General features: G+C 41.8%; 1 protein-coding gene and 1 long non-coding RNA gene across 2 annotated transcripts; one reads left to right on the forward strand and one right to left on the reverse strand.

Annotated features, from left to right (window-relative positions):
• Positions 1–4,727: 4,727 nt before the first annotated feature.
• On the reverse strand, positions 4,728–13,099 carry LOC122174305 (uncharacterized). The gene is made up of 3 exons (XR_006175928.2): positions 12,922–13,099; positions 5,383–5,509; positions 4,728–4,890 (listed from the first exon to the last, which is right to left on the reverse strand). It is a non-coding gene; the product is annotated as an uncharacterized LOC122174305 (long non-coding RNA).
• NKX6-1 (NK6 homeobox 1) lies at positions 10,666–20,157 on the forward strand. The gene is made up of 3 exons (XM_005292057.4): positions 10,666–12,497; positions 14,062–14,234; positions 17,126–20,157. Exons 1-3 carry the CDS (start codon positions 11,939–11,941, stop codon positions 17,375–17,377), a joined length of 984 nt encoding a protein of 327 aa, XP_005292114.1. The 5' UTR covers positions 10,666–11,938; the 3' UTR covers positions 17,378–20,157.
• Positions 20,158–21,269: the final 1,112 nt, after the last annotated feature.

Below are 21,269 nucleotides of genomic sequence, written 5' to 3' on the forward strand. Positions count from 1 at the left end.
GTGCAATCTTTTATACTCTAATTACATTAGATAAACAGAATCTTGATAAGCAGTAATGTCACAGTTATAGCTACCATGGTTTCAATTACAGTGTGAACAAGGCCTGAATGTCTGCAGACTCCACAAGATTAACAATGGTTTTAATGAGCTAACAGTGTTGCACTGGAATGAGCCAGGATTTCAGCAGACGAATATGTAACTAATTAGATCAAGGAAAACTGAAAAAAATAGTCTAATATATATTTCCTTCAACAGTCTTGCAATTTCTAATTCTTTGTTTTAGACTTCTTAGAAGTAGTGCTTAATTTCACTAGGGCTTGCTGGAGCTGAGCTCTGGCACCTGTAGGCTTGGCAGTTCAGAGCCCTGGCACCTCTGGGCTTCCTGCATCAGTTATGAATATAAAAAAATTGCTTGAGCCCCAGCACCTCTTTCATTACAAGATAAACACTGTTTAGAATCACAATACTGTTTGTAGCTATGATTCTGATTTCTGCATACTAAATGTAAGAAATTTGCCTGGCTGCTGAAATGGTATTTTGTTGTCTCTTGCCTTTTACTTAAATTGCAAGTCTTTTGAGACAAGGGCAGTCTTTTTTGGTTCGGCATTTGTACTGCACCTAGCACAGTGGGGGCCTGGTCCATAATTAGGGCTCCGACGCATTACGGTAATACAAAGAAAGAAAAAAAGAAAAAGAAAGAAAGAAGATAGAGAGTGAGACCTGGCCAACTTTCTGTCTTCTGGAGAGCTTTTATTTGTTCTTACTTCATCTTCCCTATTCCAAAATAAAAATCACCTAGATGGAACATGCATGTTTTGTGCTTTGCATACGGAAAACAAAATAAAATAAAAAAACATACAATACCATAAAACAAACGGAAAGGATGAATTTTACATTCCACTAAGCTGCAGCTGCCAGTGAAACCAGAATTGGGCCTAGAATACCAGTGCCTCCCTCTAATAGAGCCTGAGGCTGTATCACTGCTCCATTCTCCCCCACCCACATTCTTGCTGAGGATCCCCTCCTTTAAAGAGATTATGGAGCCAGCCATCAATTGCAGCAGGGGGAGCACTGCCAAGGAGATGGACATGAACCACTGCAGTCCTAGAGCAGTACGAAGGAGAAGGGCCTCCATATGGATGGCTCTAACCTCTTGCAGATCTCTCATGAACCCAGCAGATCCTGAGGGATCAATAGAGTTTGTAGCAGGCCCTACAGCTTATTCTATGTGGGAGACAAGCTCCACCCTCCCCAGACAACCTAATTGGAGAGAAACTCTGCAAGGAGAACCTCAGTGATTTCTTCCCTTTTAGTCCCCTACTGCTGGTTTTCCCCCAGGAGGATGTGATCAGGACAAGTGATTAAAGAAAGAGGGGGTAAGTAATTATTCGAAGTAAGAATTTATGAGCTATCTGAAGATTTACAAAGCTCCAGACAAGGAAAAAACATTCTGTATGACTGAAGTTATATAAAATATTTGTGCTGCATAATGTATTTATCCCATTTTAGGGAAAGTGAAGGAAGTACTTAAACTACAGCATATAAAAAAGAAAGTGACATGCTGATAAAATGTTCCTTCTTTATACACAGTGGGCCAAATTCTACTCTTGCTTACCCTGATGTAAATCCAGACAACTTCATTGACTTAACTGGATTTACTCAGGATTCGGTATCAGTGTAAATGAGAAAATAGTTTAGGCAACAGTGTGAGGAACATTAACTCCCTATTTAAATCTTGTATATAAAACTATGGACTTACAACAATAAATTGCCATCCATGTGCTCACAGAAGAGTACTTTAAACATCCATTTCTGGACCCAGTCCTGGATTCCTTGAGGACCCAGTTCTCCCTTAGAAGCCACAGAAACATTTGGATCCCAAGGAATAAAGACTCAGGCCCATAACTAATTAAATAATAAAGTAAATCTAAATTTAGCAGATTTTTAAAAAAGGATGACAGTGTGCACAAACAATACTCAACATCTGAGATTTTCAAAGCAATCTAGACTCACATCTTCCATTAATTTTAATTACTTAAATGAATTAGATTGCTTTGAAAATTCCAACCAAGATGTTAGAATAGCTATCTTTCTATACAGATTAAGATATTTCAAATGTTTCACTGTTCAAAACATGAAACAAAAACACTCTTTACAAAAATATGTTATTTGACTGTTGTATATGGACCCAGTACTATCTTCCTTGTGCTTATATTACATTTCCTTTTTTATTATTTTACTTTTGCTTTTTAAATCTACTTTGTTCCATGCTTAACACTATCACATTAGGCTAACATATAGAATTCAAGATGCATTATTTAAACATCAACTGTCTTGTAGAAAAAGTAAAAACAATATGGGGAGGTGACAGCTATTTCTTTGGTTTTGTAATTTATATCCAATATCACACTCAAAAGGCTACAGTAAAAGAAATTGAAGTTTCAAAGTAAAGTATTCAAAAGTTAGAAAATGCCAGAATTAAGGTCAGTTCCCTGGTGCATATACATTATCATACAGTCTTTCATTACATGATCACATACTATTTTTTCTATAGAACTCCTGCCTATTTCAGTGCACAGGATGGATGGTGCTCACTTAATGAGCAGCCATTCTATATTTTGTTTTCTTCTCATTATTCAGTGTGTAACCATAGGCCTTATTTACTGCACACTATTCAAATCTTGGTTTGAAGATAGAAATATTAATTTCCTCAGGGTGCTTCTATGGTCAGAGGCAGATTAAGGTTTCGTGGGGCCCTGGGTCAGAGCAGGTGGAGGGACCCTTCCCAGCCCTTCCAGCTGCAGCCTTGCCCACAGCCCTGCCCCTTCCTTCCGCGGGCCCTCACCATTCCGCCCTCCCCCACAACTGTGGCCCTGCAACCCGTTTGCTCCTTTCTACCCCCACACCACCCACTGCGGCCCCAAGACTGGAGAAGCTCTGTTCCCCCCCACCCGTGGCCCTAGGGCTGCAGTGGGGAGTGAGAGTTCCCCCAGCCCTGAGGACGCAGCAGGTAGTGAGAGCTCCTCCAGTACCAGGGCCACAGCCAGTGTCGGGGCTTCCTGCAATGATGCTTCTGCCAGGGAGCAGGGCCATGGGGGCTTCCCCTGCCCAACCCAGCACTGCTGCCGGGGAGCAGGGTCAGGGGTGTGAGGGCACCCATTTTTCCAGGGCCCCCCAATTGTCCGGGGCCCCTGGGCATGGAAATGGCACATTCCTGATGCAAAGACTGTATGCCTGTCAAATTTCAAGCCCCTGCTCCAAAGCATGCAGGCACTAGAGCATTCAAAGAAAAGGCAGTGAGATTATTTTTTTTAACCTTGCAAAACAATATATTTTTCCTTAGCCTTGTTCTCAGAAATAGCTGAGCCATTTTGACTGAAACCAGACACCGAGCATAGAAAATTTCAACTTGAACGCTTAAAGTTTGGCAAAGTTAGAAGCAACTGAAAATAGGGTCTTATTATAATGGGAAGCATCAGACAATCTTAATCAAAGGCAGTGCTACCTGTCTCATCTAGAATTACTTAGATATTTGTTTATTCACAATTATCTGACAATTAAAGTGAACTGTTAATTTTTATCTTTACATAACATAAGAGATTTCAAAATTGGTCCTAATCTTGAGCCTGCTAGGCATCAAATTCCCATGAAAATGAATGGCTATAGGATCTGGCTCACTGATTGGAAATGTACAGTTGTTATGATTTGAAATCACTCATGCATTTTCAGAATAAATAAGTAACATAAAAATGTTAATATCATACTCAGGTCAACGTCTCCAGTAAACCCCTAATTTCAAGTGTCAGCAGTATTTCATTCCCATGAGACATATGAAAGAAGGTAATATCACCAAGAGCAATTATACTTGACTTTAAGGGTCAGCTTGTATGCTGTCCTTGCTGGGATGTGCAGGGCCAGAGGGACACACAAGGCTACAAAGAGTGGCATGGCTGTGCACTACCCTATTTAAAGCTTATGGCTAAATGCCACAACTTAGCTTTCACCCTGTAAAGTAAGAAATCAACTTTACTCCCCTACTGTATTTTTCCAATTATTTGCTTGTTCGTGCTCCTCCCCAGGTTAACTGAATTCTGTATTCACCAAATACCAAAGCTAAATGATTTGGAAGTTCGGTGATTTCAAAATTAACGGGTTCACCCAATCACTAATTACTGGCAATTCTACATTACAATCAAGGTAACAGGGTTAGATATTTTTAAAGCCAGGTTGTACTTTTAAAACTTGAAAAACAGTTGTATAGTTTTAGTGGATAAAATGTGTAACTGTGGGGCTGGTACTGAAACTTTGTAAGTTGCAGGTGCTTACTATCTCTTGAATCAGACCCTACGTCTCTCAAGATGGGCAACTAAAATTACGGACACTTGAACATCTGGGCTGGGGCACATCACAGATAAGTTTCCCCATTCTTTCATACAGAAAACTTCATTTACCTTCCTGCACCAACAAGTGTATTCCAGTTCGGGACAAAATACCTATTCACCCACCCACTGGGACTGAGTAACCTGTCCCCAGGCTGATGGAGTAGGAATTTGGAGCATAGTGATGCTGAAGAGAAGACTCTGTTGCAAAGTCTGGGCTTTGCAGACAAAGGAGCCCAGTCAAATGGGGGTGTCACTTTGGCTAAACTAGCCCTGATTCATAGCCTGTAATGAGCATTGTGGGATTTGACTCCAAATGACAAATGTATGGATTTGCAGTGAACTTACCAACAAAGTGGTGCTGCTCGGTTTAGCTATTATCAAATATTGGGGGCAGATTCTCTGGGGCTGGAGCGGTGTAAAACAGCCAGCGCATACTGGTAAATCTGGTCCTTTGTTTCTTCATTCTGAATAATTTTCAGCCCATATAAGAACGTTGCAGCAACTTCATCTACATAGTGAAAAAGGACACAGAGGATAGCAATTCATGCATGGAATGTTAATGATAACTTTATTATATTTTAGTGTATTATTGGCTTACAATTTTGTAATCTTACAAGAAAATTTCCGTTTCCACATCTCCATTAAATGTCTGATTCATTTTCTTGGCTCATGATAATGCTTTAGAGCTACATCACTAAAGAATCAGTATTCTGTATTAGATAAATATAAGACCAAGTGTGATTAACCTATTAACTATTTTTAATTACCTTTTAGTGTTCTTCAGCATTCCATGTTTTTGAGGAAGCAGGGAAAAAATTAGAGTACCATGATATTATAGGGCATTATAGAGCTATCATATGGATCTAGATTATTCATCATAATTGGCAGGAGTTCTGCTGTAGGGAATCTTGCAACAACATCACAATTTTCTTGCTATAGTGACTGTCATAATGGACACATTTACAGTGTGAATTATGGACAAGAGTGAAAATTTTTATACCTTTATAGCATTTTTATGTTCTGTCTTCCTTTTTGGTAATCAGATCTTGATTAAGAGTTGGAATTAGCACCCAGAAGAACATTAGGATTTCCTGGCTTGGTTCCTCTTGCATGGCTGTCCTCAGTATCTAGGGCAGGCAACAAATAATTCACAGGCTTTACAGTTCTGCTACACCAAAACGGTATCTGTCGCTTTTAAAAAGTAACTGACTACTTGCAAGGAAGAACATATGGTGATGGCAAAGCACAGAAAGAAAAAATACGTATTTAGTTTCCTGGTTTAGATCATGGACATTTAATAACATTTGGAAAAAAATGCAGGTTGACAAACTCTAATCCTTTAGAAGGAAAGTAACACAATTACATGAAATACAAACCTTTTAGAACTACAAAAAGAACATATTTATTTTGTAAGCAGGAAAGCTAGTAAGTTTTCTACTGGAAGATGGTCTAGAAAAAAGAACACAGTCCTGCAACCCCAGAACTCCTGTATTCTAGTCTTAGCTTTGACAATCAAGTGCTCTGTGACCTTGGGAAAATCACTTGAGCCCAGATTTTCAAAAGTGTTCCCTACATTGCCTCAGTTTCTGTATCACCTTGAGGCATCTTGAGTCTGCTCTTCAGAGGTGCTGAGTGCCCACAACTCCAATAGTAGCTCAGGGGACTCAATGGATGATCAGCACCTCTGAAAATCAGCCTCTGGGCATTTGAAGTTTGGCACTCAAAGTTAGCAGATACTTTTGCAATTGTTGACTAACTTAAACCTGTCTGTCTCCATTTCACCCTCTGCAAATAAACTATGATAACATTTACCAGTTTACTGCATGGGAACATTGTGAGGATTTCATTAGTTAATGTCTGTAAACACTTATTGCTTACTAATTGTTTTCCTTTGCTTCCCCACAAGGGGGACTCAGCAGTTCAGGATTCAGATAATTCTGGTTCCTATTGAGGCTTGTCAGAAACATACAAGTTATATTGTGTGCCCAGGCATAAACCAGCTTTCCTCTTCAAACAATAAAATAATTGAATATTAGTATAAGGTACGTTTATTACTAAAACTCCACCATGGCCACCATTGAATTTAGTTGGCTTCCTAAACTTAGTTCCTTCCTTTACCCTCCCTCGCCCCAACAAAGGAAGGTGACAATAAAAGCATTTAAATAATAAAGATGCATATTTGATCTCGATTTACAATTAAAATTATATACTTGCCTTTCAAGGAAGATAATACAGAGCTTGAACTATTAGACTGAACTTTTTTTTGTTGGCGTCCACACTATCTAAAACCTATCCCTTTCTAAAGATCAATTTCATTCCACCAGGATTATATTTTCCAAACATATTTAGTGAAATGCTCCACTGCAACCCCTTGTGAGCAAATATATGTATTACTGTAGCTGGAGGTAATGCCTAAGCAAGGTGACAACTTCAAGGGGATGATCTGAAACTCAAAACAAATTTTCTCTAATAGACAGGGTGGGTGAGATAATATCTTTCATTGGACCAACTTCTGTTGGTGAGGGAGACAAGCTGTCGAGCTTATACAGAGCTCTTCTTCAGGTAATTTGCTTGGCTTGTTCTGTGTTACAATGCCTGATTTCCAAAGCTTCTTGAGCTCCTGTATCCTCAGTTTGGTGAAACGCCACTCTTTTTGTTCCAAGATGTCCACTTGCCCCCTTTCCCCTCCCCGTTTCTCTAACATATAATACCAGAGGCTGTATTAAAGTCAGCTTAATAATGTATGGCTGTAAGAAGTTTAAGGACGATACTTGACGCTGTTTAGAAGATATCGTGACTACTTTCTCCCTACTTTTGCGTTGCGATCATTAAATAAGTGACCCGCTTTTGCTCAGCCTCTGTCACAGAATGCTGGTATCAAAAAGGTAAGTATTATCAAAAAGTTATATACCCATGTTTGGCTGTCACGAAGCCGTCATGCCTACAGTGTCTTTGCAACCTGTAGGTTTCTACTCGTTTACATACCCCAGTATGTGAATGTGTGACAGTATTTCTGATAGAAATGGCTCCGACCATATCCCCACCTTCTTCAGAAACAGATCATGAACACTGTTTACAAACAGCAATACATTAAACGTTCCACAAAGATGCTTTGAATAAAAGCAATCACCGTGGGGAGGAGGCAGGGGGGCTTGTCAGTCACTAAAAGAACTTCTAGACCTTGATTTCATTCCTAGGAGCCTTAATAAAATTTGGTATTTCTCATACCAAAATGAAAATCTTGTAGCTGCAACTATAGGAGCTACTGTGGGTATGGCAAAAAGTTTATACGTTTAGCTGCTCTGAATAAACGTTGTCTGGTATGGTGTAAACATAAGATGCACTCTATTTTTCCATGTCTTAGGGAAGCTCTGGTAAAAGTCACGAATGGGGTTGCTTCTTTCCCTCCACTACCGACTTATATGTCTTTGTCAACTTTGATTCATGAAAATCAAAAGCATGAGATGAAGAGGTGAGTAGGTAGAAAGATTTCCCCAGTTAGGATTTCTAAAAAAATACATGGTTCGCAAAGCCAGCTCCTTTAGGTTCAAAGGAAGATTTGCAAGTAACCAGACCTTTTAATTCTTTCGGTCACTTGACAGTCTCTGACATTCTAAAACTGCTTTAATTTCTTTTTCAATTAACATGCAAATCAGTTACTTTAAAATATAAGATCCCTTTAAAGATTGTTGCCCCGACCGCATTCTAAACTCCTTATGATTTTCTTTTGAACTTTTACATGTTAAATGAGGTGTGTGTATGGGGGCGGCGGGGGGGGGTCATTTATATATATCTTTAATACAAACCTGGCAAGCATGGTTTTGTTTCTATAATGTTTACTCTTGTCAGATGTCCTTATTTGATGTTCTTAAGGACTTTGAAAGATAATTTCTGATGTCTGAAAAGTGCTTTGTCCCCTTCAAGTCAGATTTAAGACCTGGGTCTTGTCTGTATATCACTAGAAGTTAGTGTGGCTGTTTTAATTAAACTGGGTAAAGACGGGTGTTTGGTTGACACACAAGCGCTGGTAATAGAGTAAACCGTTATCTTCCTGAGGATGAAGTATTATTTTAATTTATCTTTTTTCCTCTAGCTTGCAAATAAAACCAGATTAATTGTGAACAATAATGGATATTCAGAAATAGAAGGGAATATATTCTCACTCAGTGGAACAAATCACCCCCCCCCCCAAGATCTGCAATGAGCACGCCTTTTTCTCTTCCATCCTTGAGGTATTAACTACGGGAGCTGCATTTTGTTTCCAAATGGCTTAGGATGATCATGTATTATTGTTTGTCTCTATATGGGACTTTGCTCAGAGGCAAAGTTTGCAAATGGGGAATGTCTTTCTGCAGCCCCAGATGACTGAGAAGAACAACAAAATATTGACGCTGTTCAGTGAAATTAGAACAATGTGGGATCTCGCGTTGACAAGTTTCCACTGGGTTTATTGTTATTCTTGTGGCGGTGGGAGAAGGATGTTCATCTGAATTCCTCTCCCCGGCCCAAGGAGCAGAGGTTCGGAGGGGGAAATTGGTGTTTGGCAAGAAGAAGAAGAAAGCTCAACACGATTCACAGATTGTCTGATGAGCTTCGAACCAGAAAGTTTCAGAAAGATCCAGCCCCGCAGATCTGGTAACTGAAATGTTTATTATCTATCAATCGGCAAAGGGGACAGTCACCGCCTATGAAACAAACAGATCCTTTCCTTGATTAAACTGTTCGGCTGTAGAGCATGTTTAGCAACCTCTCCTCCCACTCCAACACACACACGTAATTATAACTGTTATAGTTATCTGTTTTGGAGAGCTTTGTTGTTTTTCCTCCTTACTAAAGGGCGGGGGAGAGAAATCTTCGGACCGCCACTACTCAAGAGACCAGATAAATGACCATGTGAAAAACTGAGCAGGATTTCTAGAACGAGAAGATATCTAGAGAAAAATAGAATCGTGCTGATGTACAGAACACGACACAAAGCTACAGAAACAAACAAAAAAGACCAACACAAGTGTTCTGGCAAAGCATGATTAGTAAACCCTCTCCAAATACTTCTGAAGTTGACGGTGTTTCCCCCAGGAAAATTGCGCTTTCTTATTTAGGAGGTGCAAGGAAAACAAGGTCTAACCTCAACAGATTCTTTAGTTTTGGGTCATAATTAGATATGTACTTTGTTTGTTGGTTTTCACGATGATTTGCTTTGTATCGACTTAACGATTTCTCGGCAGACCCTAAGAATGGCTGCCTGAAATAACAAAACGTTGGTGTGCATTCGATAATTGTTAAACTAAAATAATAAAATAATTATAATAATGCATATTTAGACTCAACAGAAAGCAGCCACAGGTAAGAGAAACCCTACTAAAAAGGGACAAGATCATCGCCAACAACACATCGCATTTACCCGCTCGTTCATTTATTCCTAACGCCCCCCCCCCTCCCCCCGTTGGCTCAGATTTAAAAAAAAGTGTTTGTTGTCTATATTGCATTGTTGCTGCTTTTTTTAGAATCTGACTCTTGTGTTATCCAGCTTACCGAAGTATAAACAAATAATCAGAAAAGAAAGTATAAGCAACGGGATCCTGAAGAGAAGCCAAACTTCTCTCTCACATACACACAGGCTGAGTTCCTCTCCCGCTAATATGGGATAAACACATCCATGATGATTCTTATGGTCCCTCTGCTTAAACAAGAGAGGGTGAAAATGCAAGAGGGAACGAAAGGGTGACACTGAATGAAAGCGATTGAATGGGGAGTGAGGGGGGTGACTCTGGCTTTGCACAGTTCATTCAGAGGAGGCTTCAGGCAGCTATAGGTTTGTTTAACGAGCAACAAATTAATTTGCACGATTCTGGGGGACCCCATATGGCACTTAATTAATCCTTTCAGAAGGATCTATACCCTGTGATGTGCCTGCTGCTGCTTGCCATTGGGTCTGTTTTACTTATTCACCAGACAGTCTGTCAAAGAAAGAAAGAAAGAGGAATATTCAAAATGAAATGACTGCTGGTGGGTTCCCCCCTTTTCTTTTATCTTCCCCCAGCCCCCTATTTGTTAAGCACAAATTGACTCCTTTCGTTTTGTTTGCCAGCTCCTTTAGCCCACGCAGCAGAGTCCGGCTCCCATCACCCCCAGCAGATCATCAAGCAGGTTTTTCTGCCAGCCCCCTCCCCATACCCTATAACCGCTGGGGCCGCGGTCAATATGCAGATGAGCAGGCTCGGCCGGCCCTCTCCGCTCCAGCCCATCAGCCAGTGAGGCGGGGGTTTGGGTTCGGCGCTGGTTCTCCGGGCATCACAATGGGCCGGGTCCTAGAGGAGGCGTCAGTCTCGGCCCCTCCTCTGATTGCTGCTGCTGACTGACGCCTCTCCGAGTTCCCGGCTTGCCCCTTAGCTAAAGGAGGCAGAGAGTGATGAAAATGTTTTATTACCTTTGAGAGCTTCATCTGAACTGTCAGAGCCAGCCACAGAGGGGCGGGGGGGACACACAGAGAGAGAGAGAGACTTTAGCTGGGAGGGGAGGAGGACACCAAAATAACCAAGCCCAAGGAGTTCGGGGGGGAGGTGGGGGGAATGAGAGGAAGGTGAGAAGGAAATAAAGGAAGATTCAGCCGCGAAAGCAAACCAGACACAGTCACAGAAGTGATGCTTGGGACAGAGAAGAGAGAAGCAGCAGCAGCAAACCCAGAGCCAGACTCTCCTTGAAGTCCCCAGACTTGTATTTTACAACCAGATATTAGGGACCGGAGGGAGGGGGAGAGAAGCAATGGTAAAGCATTGATGTCTCGGGAGAAAGGAGGGGATCTCTCCTGCATGCAGCATCCAGATCAGGGATCGGAGTGGAGGAGCAGAAGACCTCTTCGGACTTGATGTTTTATTCTGAGGAAGGCACAATCCTCCGGACACCAGCGTGAGCGAAGAGGACAGGGGGCTGCTGAGGAGAACTGACCGCTCTCCCTTAAACAAACAGGCATCGAGTGGGGATCTGTGGCTTGGCTTCATTCTCTACCAGCTGGGGCTTGGTGTTTTTTTTTTTTTTTAAGTATTTTGTGGGGCTGGGAGGACTCTGTTTCCCCCTCCCTCCCCTGTGTGTGGGAGGCTGAGACAGGACTTTGGGGCTGACAGAGACTGTGAAACCCCTTCTGCACCACGGGCGAACATTTCTTTGGAGAGAGAGACACACACAGCAACTTGGAAGAGTTTCTGCTGCTGCTTCTTTGCGGTCCTCGCCTTCGCATTTACAGACTCCACCGCCCGCCCGCACTCGCGATCCTATTGCCCCCTCTCTGCCTCCTGCGGCTCCCCCTTCCCTCTTCACCCCCACCGGGTCCTTCCTCCTCGGCCCCCCCGAGCAGGGCACCTGCCCTCTCCTGTGAGTTCCTGCACCCTCGGCCGGGACATCGCCCCTGTCCCCCTGCACCCTCCGAGCAGGACAAGCCCCCGGCTTAGCCGCCCGCCCCCCTTCTCCCCTCGCACTCCCCAGCCGGACCCTGCCCCGGACTCCCCGCGCAGCCCCCGCGGGCGCCCCGCTGCCCTCCCCCGGCGGCTGGCGGCGCGGCGATGCTGGCGGTGGGGCAGATGGACGGCAGCCCCCGGCAGAGCGCCTTCCTGCTCGGCAGCCCGCCCCTGGCCGCCCTGCACAGCATGGCCGAGATGAAGACCCCGCTGTACCCGGCGTACCCGCTGCCCGCCGGGCCGGCCTCGTCCTCCTCCTCCTCCTCCGCCTCCCCGTCCCCGCCGCTGGGCTCCCCCAACCCGGCCGGCCTCAAGCCGCCGGCCCTGGCCAGCCCCCCGCAGCAGCTCTCGGCCGCCACCCCGCACGGCATCAACGACATCCTGAGCCGGCCCTCCATGCCCTTGGCCGGGGCCGCCCTGGCCTCCTCGTCGCCCTCCGGCTCCTCCTCGTCCCCCGCCGGCCTCCTGGCCGGCCTGCCCCGCTTCAGCAGCCTCAGCCCCCCGCCGCCGCCCCCCGGGCTCTACTTCAGCCCCAGCGCCGCCGCCGTGGCCGTGGGCCGCTACCCCAAGCCCCTGGCCGAGCTGCCCGGCAGGACCCCGATCTTCTGGCCGGGGGTGATGCAGAGCCCCCCCTGGAGAGACGCGCGCCTCGCCTGCACCCCCCGTGAGTACCGCCGCCCCGGCTGTGGCGGGGGTGGGGGTAGGGCGGCTTTCCTAGCACCGGCAATTGCCCCCACTTGTTCGGGTGACATCCCCCCCCCCGAATCCTGCCTTGGGGCAGCTCCGGCACTGGCCAGGGTCATCCTCCTCCCCCTATTTCTTCCTCCTTCTCAGTCCTGTTGCTCAGACTTCGGTTGAAATGCACCCCACCCGGCCACGGGCCGCTGTGCTGCAGGGCGCTGGTTAGCGGGAGAGACAACTAACTTATTGAGCTCGTGCCGTACTTCAGGGCATCCTTTTACCCCCCCCCCCCCATCCCACTTTTATTTGGGGGAGTGAGAGAAGGAGAAATGCTGCCCCCAGTGATTTTGTTTAGGAAGTAGTATGATCGGTGGTGAATCGATTACAAATGGTTTTGTTTTACTCACCCACACCATCCGGTTCGCTGCATTTTGGTTCAGGAGCACGGTGCTGCTTTCGCTGCCTTTACTTTTTCTCCTGCTCATGCTTCATCTCTCACTTTCTACTTACAAACTCCTACTTCATGCTGTCTGAATGCCCTCTGGCGTATACCCGTTAGCATTCACTCCCATCTGTAATTGCAGGCACCTTCTGCAAAAATTTAGAAGGGTTAGTTAGGAGATGTGTCTGTTTGTTAGGGCAAAGAAAAGCTGTAGTGTCCCAGATTTCTTGGGGGTAAAAGTTTTAAGGGCCAAATCCTTCTTCCCCCGCTCTTTCAGAGAGAGGCTTTTATAAACTCGGGACGTGTGTGCCTCATCTTTTTTCTCTCTTGTTATTTTGAGGCTGCGACACTTCCAAGTTCCTGTAACGGTTTTCTAATTACTGATGACTTTTGTAACACTGAGCACAGTGATGTTCCAAGCTTAGATTTGCCGCTGCCAGACACTTGAAGGGGTTGGCTTTCCTAAAACCGTTTTGATCATTGTACATACAGTACTAGAATCCTTCCAATAACAAACAGTTACTGTCTGAACACCTGAAAGCACATGTTAAATGATGAAAATATATTACATGCATTATTTGACTTGTTGGCAATTTAGACACTCACATCTCTCTCTCTCTCTCTCTCTCTCTCTCTCTGTGTGTGTGTGTGTGTGTGTGTGAGTGAGTGAGTGAAAGCATTTAAAATGTCAAGCTATTGCTTATAAATAATGGGAAGTTTTTACAAAAACAGTTTTCTCATTTTATTTTTCCTAAAAGGACTTTTAAGTTGAAATATCTCTGATTCAACTACTCCTCCACCTCCCCTTTTTTGAGTTTGGTTCATACACAAACTTTCCCCAAGAAGAACCCTTTATAGTAACCTACTTTTATCGATTACCGTTTTTGTGGGAGAGTAATTTTTGCCTGCTCAAAATTTAGACTCTCAAAATAAAGGGGGGTCAGGAAAAGATATGCATCGCCTTGAACCTAGCAACATTTTAATAGTGAATTTGGTCCTCCGTGTATAGAAAAAAAACCCTTTCCCTTGACAGCAAATTTCATAGCTAAGCACTTTTCCAAATAAACAGATTAACATATCTGTCTATGCATTCATTCTTTTCCAGATCAAGGTTCAATTTTGCTGGATAAAGACGGAAAGAGAAAACATACAAGACCCACTTTTTCTGGCCAGCAGATTTTCGCCCTGGAAAAGACTTTTGAGCAGACCAAATATTTAGCAGGACCAGAGAGAGCCAGGCTAGCCTATTCACTGGGGATGACAGAGAGTCAAGTCAAGGTGAGATGATCATGTCAAACGTTAGATAAGAGACTCAAGCCCACACATTGCTGAGACTGGGCGGAGTGTGAAAAATACATATACAAAGGAGCCCTGATATAAGATATTGATGAACAAAAGGAATCAGGCGCATGCCTTTGAAATCAGGTTAATCTTAAACGGATACGTATGCTCTGCACAGACACCATTACTGCCAGAACAAAGCCATTGCAAAATATTCTTGCTAGCTAAATCCTTTGCATAGATGGCTCCTTTTATATATTAAAAGTATATTTAAAAAGGCACTTAGGTGGACAATTATTTGCAGTTTATAATTCTCATTTATGAGACTATGGTATAATTTTTAAAATCGTAATTTATTTTAAAATAATTTAAAATTAGGAATTCTTATAAAATGACCCCAAAATATTATGTTTACTGTGCCATAAAATTGAGAGAGGTAAGGAGTAATATTGTTGAATACTTAACTACAAACAAGTGGAGTTTGTGTTAGAAGGCTAACACTTGGACAATACATTTTCTGACCCGGTATCTATGCAATGTTTGGTCATTAGATGTTGAAATGATTAGGACAAATAGTTAAAATGTGATATCGTTCACCTGGCTAAGGGCAAAACACAAATTTGCGCGTGTTTGGGATCATGGTTGAAACTTTAGAGATCTTGTCTTGAATGGGAAAGGAATTGAGCTAACAAGCATAAAGTGGGGCGGATCTGTTTATTTTAGTTAAACACAAATATTTCACAGAGGTACGGTTTTGAGAAGTTAAAAAGCAAATGCTGGCTACAGTGTGTTTCTTGTTCAGGAAATTGTATTTAAAGATAATTTCTCTATGCAGCTTTTTAACAAATTTAACAGTTTCTGTGTTAAGGGGCCTCTTTATGGATTCTCATTCTCCCAGAGTTATCTGGAGACCCTCATTTGTCACTGTAAATATGTCTAAATGGCTGTGAATAAATTGTTACAGCCCGTACAATGAAAATAACACCCCCCCTCCTCTTACTCTGCCCTTTCTAAGATAAAATATATAATAGAAGAGGGGACGTTAGAGAACTATTCAATGTAAAATGTTTATTATCACATATGCGCAGGATTAAAGTATCGTGTAGTCAGTGAGTGTACTAGACATGTAGTTAGATTTGTTTTCTTTCAAATGAATGCTTTCATTCCATGTATAGGAATCGTTCTGCGACACTGAAATTATATTTTGAATAATAGGATTTGTGACTTGTATTTTTAGAGAGGAAAAAACCCAAACAACCTGTAAATTGTTCCTTTCTTTTACAACATTTTTAATCTATTTTTTAATTTATTGTATAAATGTAATTTCATCTTTAAAAGCCATAGCAATAAAAAAAATTGCATTTTTAACCTGATGACATTGCACAGAGTAAGTTTCTGTGACCCGTTAGCCTTATCTCTAACTATTTGACTATTTGGATTGAGAGCATTAGAAACACCTGCTTTTCACTTGAATTACATTTAGGACTACAGACGCATATGTTTTCATGGGAGATGGTGCCCCATCAAATGCCCCATTTGATACGTTAATTGAGTTTTGATTGAACAAACTGAACAGGCAAAAACATAGTAGGGGAAAGAGGAGGAAAAGAATAAATGTAGATCTTAACAGAAAATTAAGAGGAGTTAAATTATTTCTTCCCCCCATTAGTATGCAAAGGTTTGTTTAAAAGTCTCCACGGCTCACTTTGAAACTCCTCTTAAAATCAAATCAAATCAAATCAAAAGCAAGTGAACCAAAAACGCACAAAATGCTCCTTCATCAGAAGAAAAAGCAACTGAAATATGCCTGGACCCTGAAAAATTCCTTAACTACCAATAATAACTCTGCTAGCAAAAGCAAGAATTCTGTGATGATAACAACAATATAGTAATAATTATAATGGCTTAGAATGATAACAATGATAATAACCGTTATATGAATACTAAGCATTCCACGGTAGCAATAATAATAAGTATGAGATGTATACTGGTAACTTAATATATTAATAATTATAGATATTGTATGAATATTAATTAATCGGTAGTAATAATCATAATAAAAGTATAGCACAAATATCAATCATGATATGATAATAGTAATAGCTGTATGGTGATAATTGTAATAATTTTAGGTGAATAACTATTATATGAATACTTAAGTGTCTGTGGTAATAAAATAATTATTTATGAATAACTTATGGCATAATAACAATAATAATTCTATAGCATAGTAATAACTGTTGTATCAGGGATACTAATAACACGGTAGCAATAAGAATAGTAATAACTATGGTGTGGATATTAATCCCTCTATAGTAGCAATAACTAAGATACCAAGACTAACGCTACAACAGTAGTAATTATATAGTATGTTTGATGATAATTCTATTATAATAATTATGGAATGAATATAAATAACTATGTTAGTAATAATACATATGGGATGAACACTAGTAGAAATAAGAAAACAATACTATGTAATGACTATCAATACCTCTGCTGTGGTAATTGACTATGGGACAAATACTAATCACTGTTCGCTAGTGGTGATCAGCGTCGTATGAATACGACTAAGTGGATGGTAGGACTAGTCACCACAACTCTGTGATGGGGAGATTGGTACCTCCGCGGGGGTAATAGCTGTGCTAGGGATGCTACTAATTTTGTGGTGGCAGAAATAACAAGAACTCTGGTAGGAATCCTGCGGGCTGTCTGGTGCTACCAGCAGCTCCTGAGTGGTGGTAAGGCTGCCGGTGACGCTGAGGGTCACAAGCAGAGTATAGATGTGGTTGCTGGCATTGACCTGGCCCGGGTCAGTAACCCCCCCTTCTCTCTCTCTCTCTCTCTCTCTGTTCGCTGCTGCTGGGCCCCTGTTCTGGCGGCTGCAGGTTTGGTTCCAGAACCGGCGCACCAAGTGGCGGAAGAAGCATGCGGCCGAGATGGCCACGGCTAAGAAGAAGCAGGACTCGGAGACCGAGAGGCTGAAGGGGGCCTCGGAGAACGAGGAGGAGGACGATGACTACAACAAGCCTCTGGACCCCAACTCGGACGACGAGAAGATCACCCAGCTGCTGAAGAAACACAAGTCGAGCAGCAGCAGCTTGCTCCTGCACACGTCTGAGAACGAGAGCTCCTCTTAAAGGGGGTTTCAGAGGAGGGGGCCGGGGCCCAGGCGGACTCGGAGGACGCTTGCTATTTTCTGAGATGTTGTACATATCTATTTTTCTAGACTTTATCAGCTGACGGGGAGGAGGAAAGAGGCAGAAAAAGACGGCGAGTAAACAAACATGCAAACCCAGCGCTCCCCTGCTCCTCTCGCCTGGCCCTTGGCCGCAGGTGCTGGCGCTGTTATTGTAGGGTCGCAGGGGGGCTATCTGAGTGCTCCCTCTTCTTTTGCAGACTTCAGAGCAGCTGAGTGGGGAAGGAGGGACCTACTTCCACCCACACAGCTCCTGCTGGGCGGACTAAAGCAACCTGTTGAAGGCTCTTTGTAAATAAATCGTGAGTCACACTGACTATAGAAGTTACTTTACTGTGAATATTTAAAATGTAAAATACTTTTTTTTTTAATAGAAAGGGTTGGGTTGGGTCCTACCCACCACCACCACCACCACCACCACCCCCTTGTCTGGCTTTTTTAAGATCTGTTCTTTTGAATAGTGAATTGTGGAATATAAACGCTGGGATTTGTTTGTGGTCTCTTCCCACACCTTAGCTGCTTATTCTGAATTTTCTCCTGCAGACCTTGATTCCCTCCTAATTTGAATTTAGGCCCTCCGTTAAGGGCCTCTATTAAGAGATTTGAAACAGTCTACTGATGTCTTGCCAAGTATGAGGAACTCTTTGCTGGAACACTCCCTCCCATTCTGAAATTGCACCCGCCCTTAATGCTATTTATTAGTATTTTATAAAAATACTTTTTTGGGCGGTGGGGGTGGGGAAAATTTAAATAGTTTTCTTTATTTTAACCCGTTTCCAATAAAATGCGTGTTAAAAGTAGCTGGTGGGAATTGTGACAACCACTTTCAGTCGAAAATATAAAAAATCATTTAGATGCTGTAATTGAATTTAAAGTGTGTTTTCTTTTGTATTATAAATAATACTATAGAATGTAAATTGTTTTCTTTTTAAAGCTAATAATAATGATATATTAGCATCTTAACATTTATTAATTAATTTATATTAAAATAATTCGGTTTGTAAAGAGAAGAGCCCTTTGCAAGACCAGTTAAATGTAATGCACTTTCTGTTAAAAAAAGATAAATCAATTAAAACCAATTTAAAGACGTTTGTTGCCTCGACTAAAGGGTACAGATAATCTGATCTCATCAGAGATTAAATAATAAAACTGACAGTACAAAAAAGATAATTTGGGTTCTTTTGTTCATTTTCAGGAGCATTTTTTAAAAAAAAAACTATGTAAACTTTCACTTGCTCCAGAAGGTTCAAGAGTAATACAAATAAAAAAAGCGATCGTTTATTTGGAAAATATAAAGTTGCTATTCCTGGTGTTTTGGGTTTTTTTTCGTGAGAGCTCTTTTCCTTTTGTAGAACCTCTCTGGAGAATTCAGGAAGTCATAATTTCCATATATATCCGAGATAGGTTAATCTCAGGCCAATATAGGGTGTATTAACTTTTTAAGCCGCAAGCAACACAAGCCATGATCAGGGATGACATGTTAACGTTATTATGGGAAATATACTATTTTCCAGGAAGAAAGCTATTAATAAGAGTCTAGCTAGGGGGCTAAAGTAAATAATTAGATCCAATATACAACTGTTTTAAATCGAAACACATTGTTTAGCTATGATCATTTCCATATCAAGACAGTGGATAACTATTGTTATTTCTTTTATGGCTGAATTTAAGCAAATATAAACGCTGAGAGTTGAGCAAAGGAATCAGTTATTCTGCAGTTTAGAAAAATATTAGTATTGTGTCAGTTTATATGATGTATTTGATTATTAAACAAAAGCAGGGAAACACTTTCCTGAAGCAACATCGTAACTTAAACTATAGAGGGCTAGACGCTGTATATTGAGTAGGCCTTTTGTCTGAGTAAGGCATTTAGGATCGGGTCCAGACGAATTTATGTACCGGTATGTTTTTACAAATCTAAATGATAAGGTGCATTTATTTCTCTCAATATTTCCCCAGCACAGCTTTTACCAGGTACCAAGGTATAGCATTTAAATTCCAGTCTGCTCTTCCAAAAGGAGACTGTGGAGCATCTGGTTTCAGAATATTTCAAAATTGCTGCTTCACTATCTGCAGCATAAACCTGCCATTCTCTTCAGATTTTCACTTCTTCCTAAAACCTTTACAACATATACAAATCCTGACTCTGAGACCCTGAGCTGTTTACAGGGCATCAAGTCAAAATGCTTCCAGTTTTGCAGTTATTCTTAAAACAAGGTGATTTAAAAACAAACAACCCATTCACCGTTGTCAAGGTATCTATCACTTTTTACAGTTGTAAATATGACTCTCTCTTAGCACTGAGGCAAGCCCCTTGTTCAGCGGCACCACACCACCGAGCCAACAGATCTGGAAGAGAAAAATGTGTGACTATTTCAAAACTCGCGCTGCCTTTTTTACATCCCCCACACAAATGTCTTACATTCTGTTCATTTTACTCAGTCTTGAGTAGCTTCAATAAAGCAACTTCTTTCTCAGATAACTGCTTCTGCTTTAAGATGTTTATTCAACCCCAGACCAGGATTCATGTGATTTTAATTTGTAAACATGCGATTCTATTTTCCAAGCCGATTCCATTTCCCCTCAAAAGCTAGAGTAGTTGTAATTCTATATGCCCAGAGCAAAAAATCTGTATCAGACAAAAACACTCCTTTTGTACATCTCTTGATAACGCACTTTGTGTGTCACTGAGCAATGGTTTGTATACAGTGAGCAATGTTGTACTGGTTTCCTTTTTTTTCCAGTTGACTGCAGCACTGACTTTGGCTTTCCAGTTAATTTACTTCTACACAGAGACCCAGCTGGCCATCAGTTGCAGTTGGCACTATAAAACTAGAATTATAGGGAAAAAAGCCCAACTCTGATCGCTTGGTTAGTTTGGTTTTGTCTAGGGTATTTGAGAAAAGAACAGTTTATTCATATGATCTCACTTTTTTCTTTGTGGTTAAGGCTTTGAAAACAAAATGGAGCTTAGAGCGGGATGCAAAGCATCCTTCACATCGAGTATAGGACTTTTATGAAGAAAGCTAATAAATAATGTCACGATCATTGTTACAAATAGCCTAGCTAACAACTAGGGATAAATGTCAGTGGTTTTTATAAGGTTTAAAGTACACCTGCTGAAAGTTTAAATCAGCGATCGGCACTGAATAGATCTCAGTAAAACAGAACATAGACGCTTGCTTTACCATACAGAAGAGAGCAATCGAACAACCAAGTTAGCATGTTGCTTAATTAAATAAGCTAGAATCGTGCTTAAACCAAACACCTACACGACGTGCCAGTGTGTCTATTCGCTGTCCACCAGTGGGGCAAATCCTGCTGGTTTGACTCACGGGAATAGTCTCAATTTAAGTAGAGTTTAATTTAAGCTAATTTAACGCCAGTAACATTTGAGGTTTGAGGAAAGCTCCTCTAGAGATTGACAGAGGTCACCATGCGCCTGTTTAGATATATTCCCTCCCTTCCCCCCCGCCGTGGTATCTTGAAGCACCAAACATTGAGAGCAGATAATATGTCGGTTGCCATTTGTTTCCCCACTCTACGCACTTTCCTTGCCCTTTTAGCTGTGCGTTATATGAGTACCTATTTATTGTATTACAATCAGCCCGAGCAACACTTAAATAAATAATTAAATGACGTGTGTTAATATGGCCGTCTCGCACGGTGCTCCTGACAAGTAGCGTAGTGTAATAGTGTCTAACTGTTCATCCGAAATCCTATGTAGATGAGTACATTAAAACAGTATCAATTTAGGGGAGATCAACATCTTCCTGTCCATTGAGTTTGTCATCATCACAAACACTAAAGGAGTGAAATTCCACTTGGGAACT

Source organism: Chrysemys picta, chromosome 5, assembly GCF_011386835.1.
Source record: "Chrysemys picta bellii isolate R12L10 chromosome 5, ASM1138683v2, whole genome shotgun sequence".
NCBI lineage: Eukaryota > Metazoa > Chordata > Testudines > Emydidae > Chrysemys > Chrysemys picta.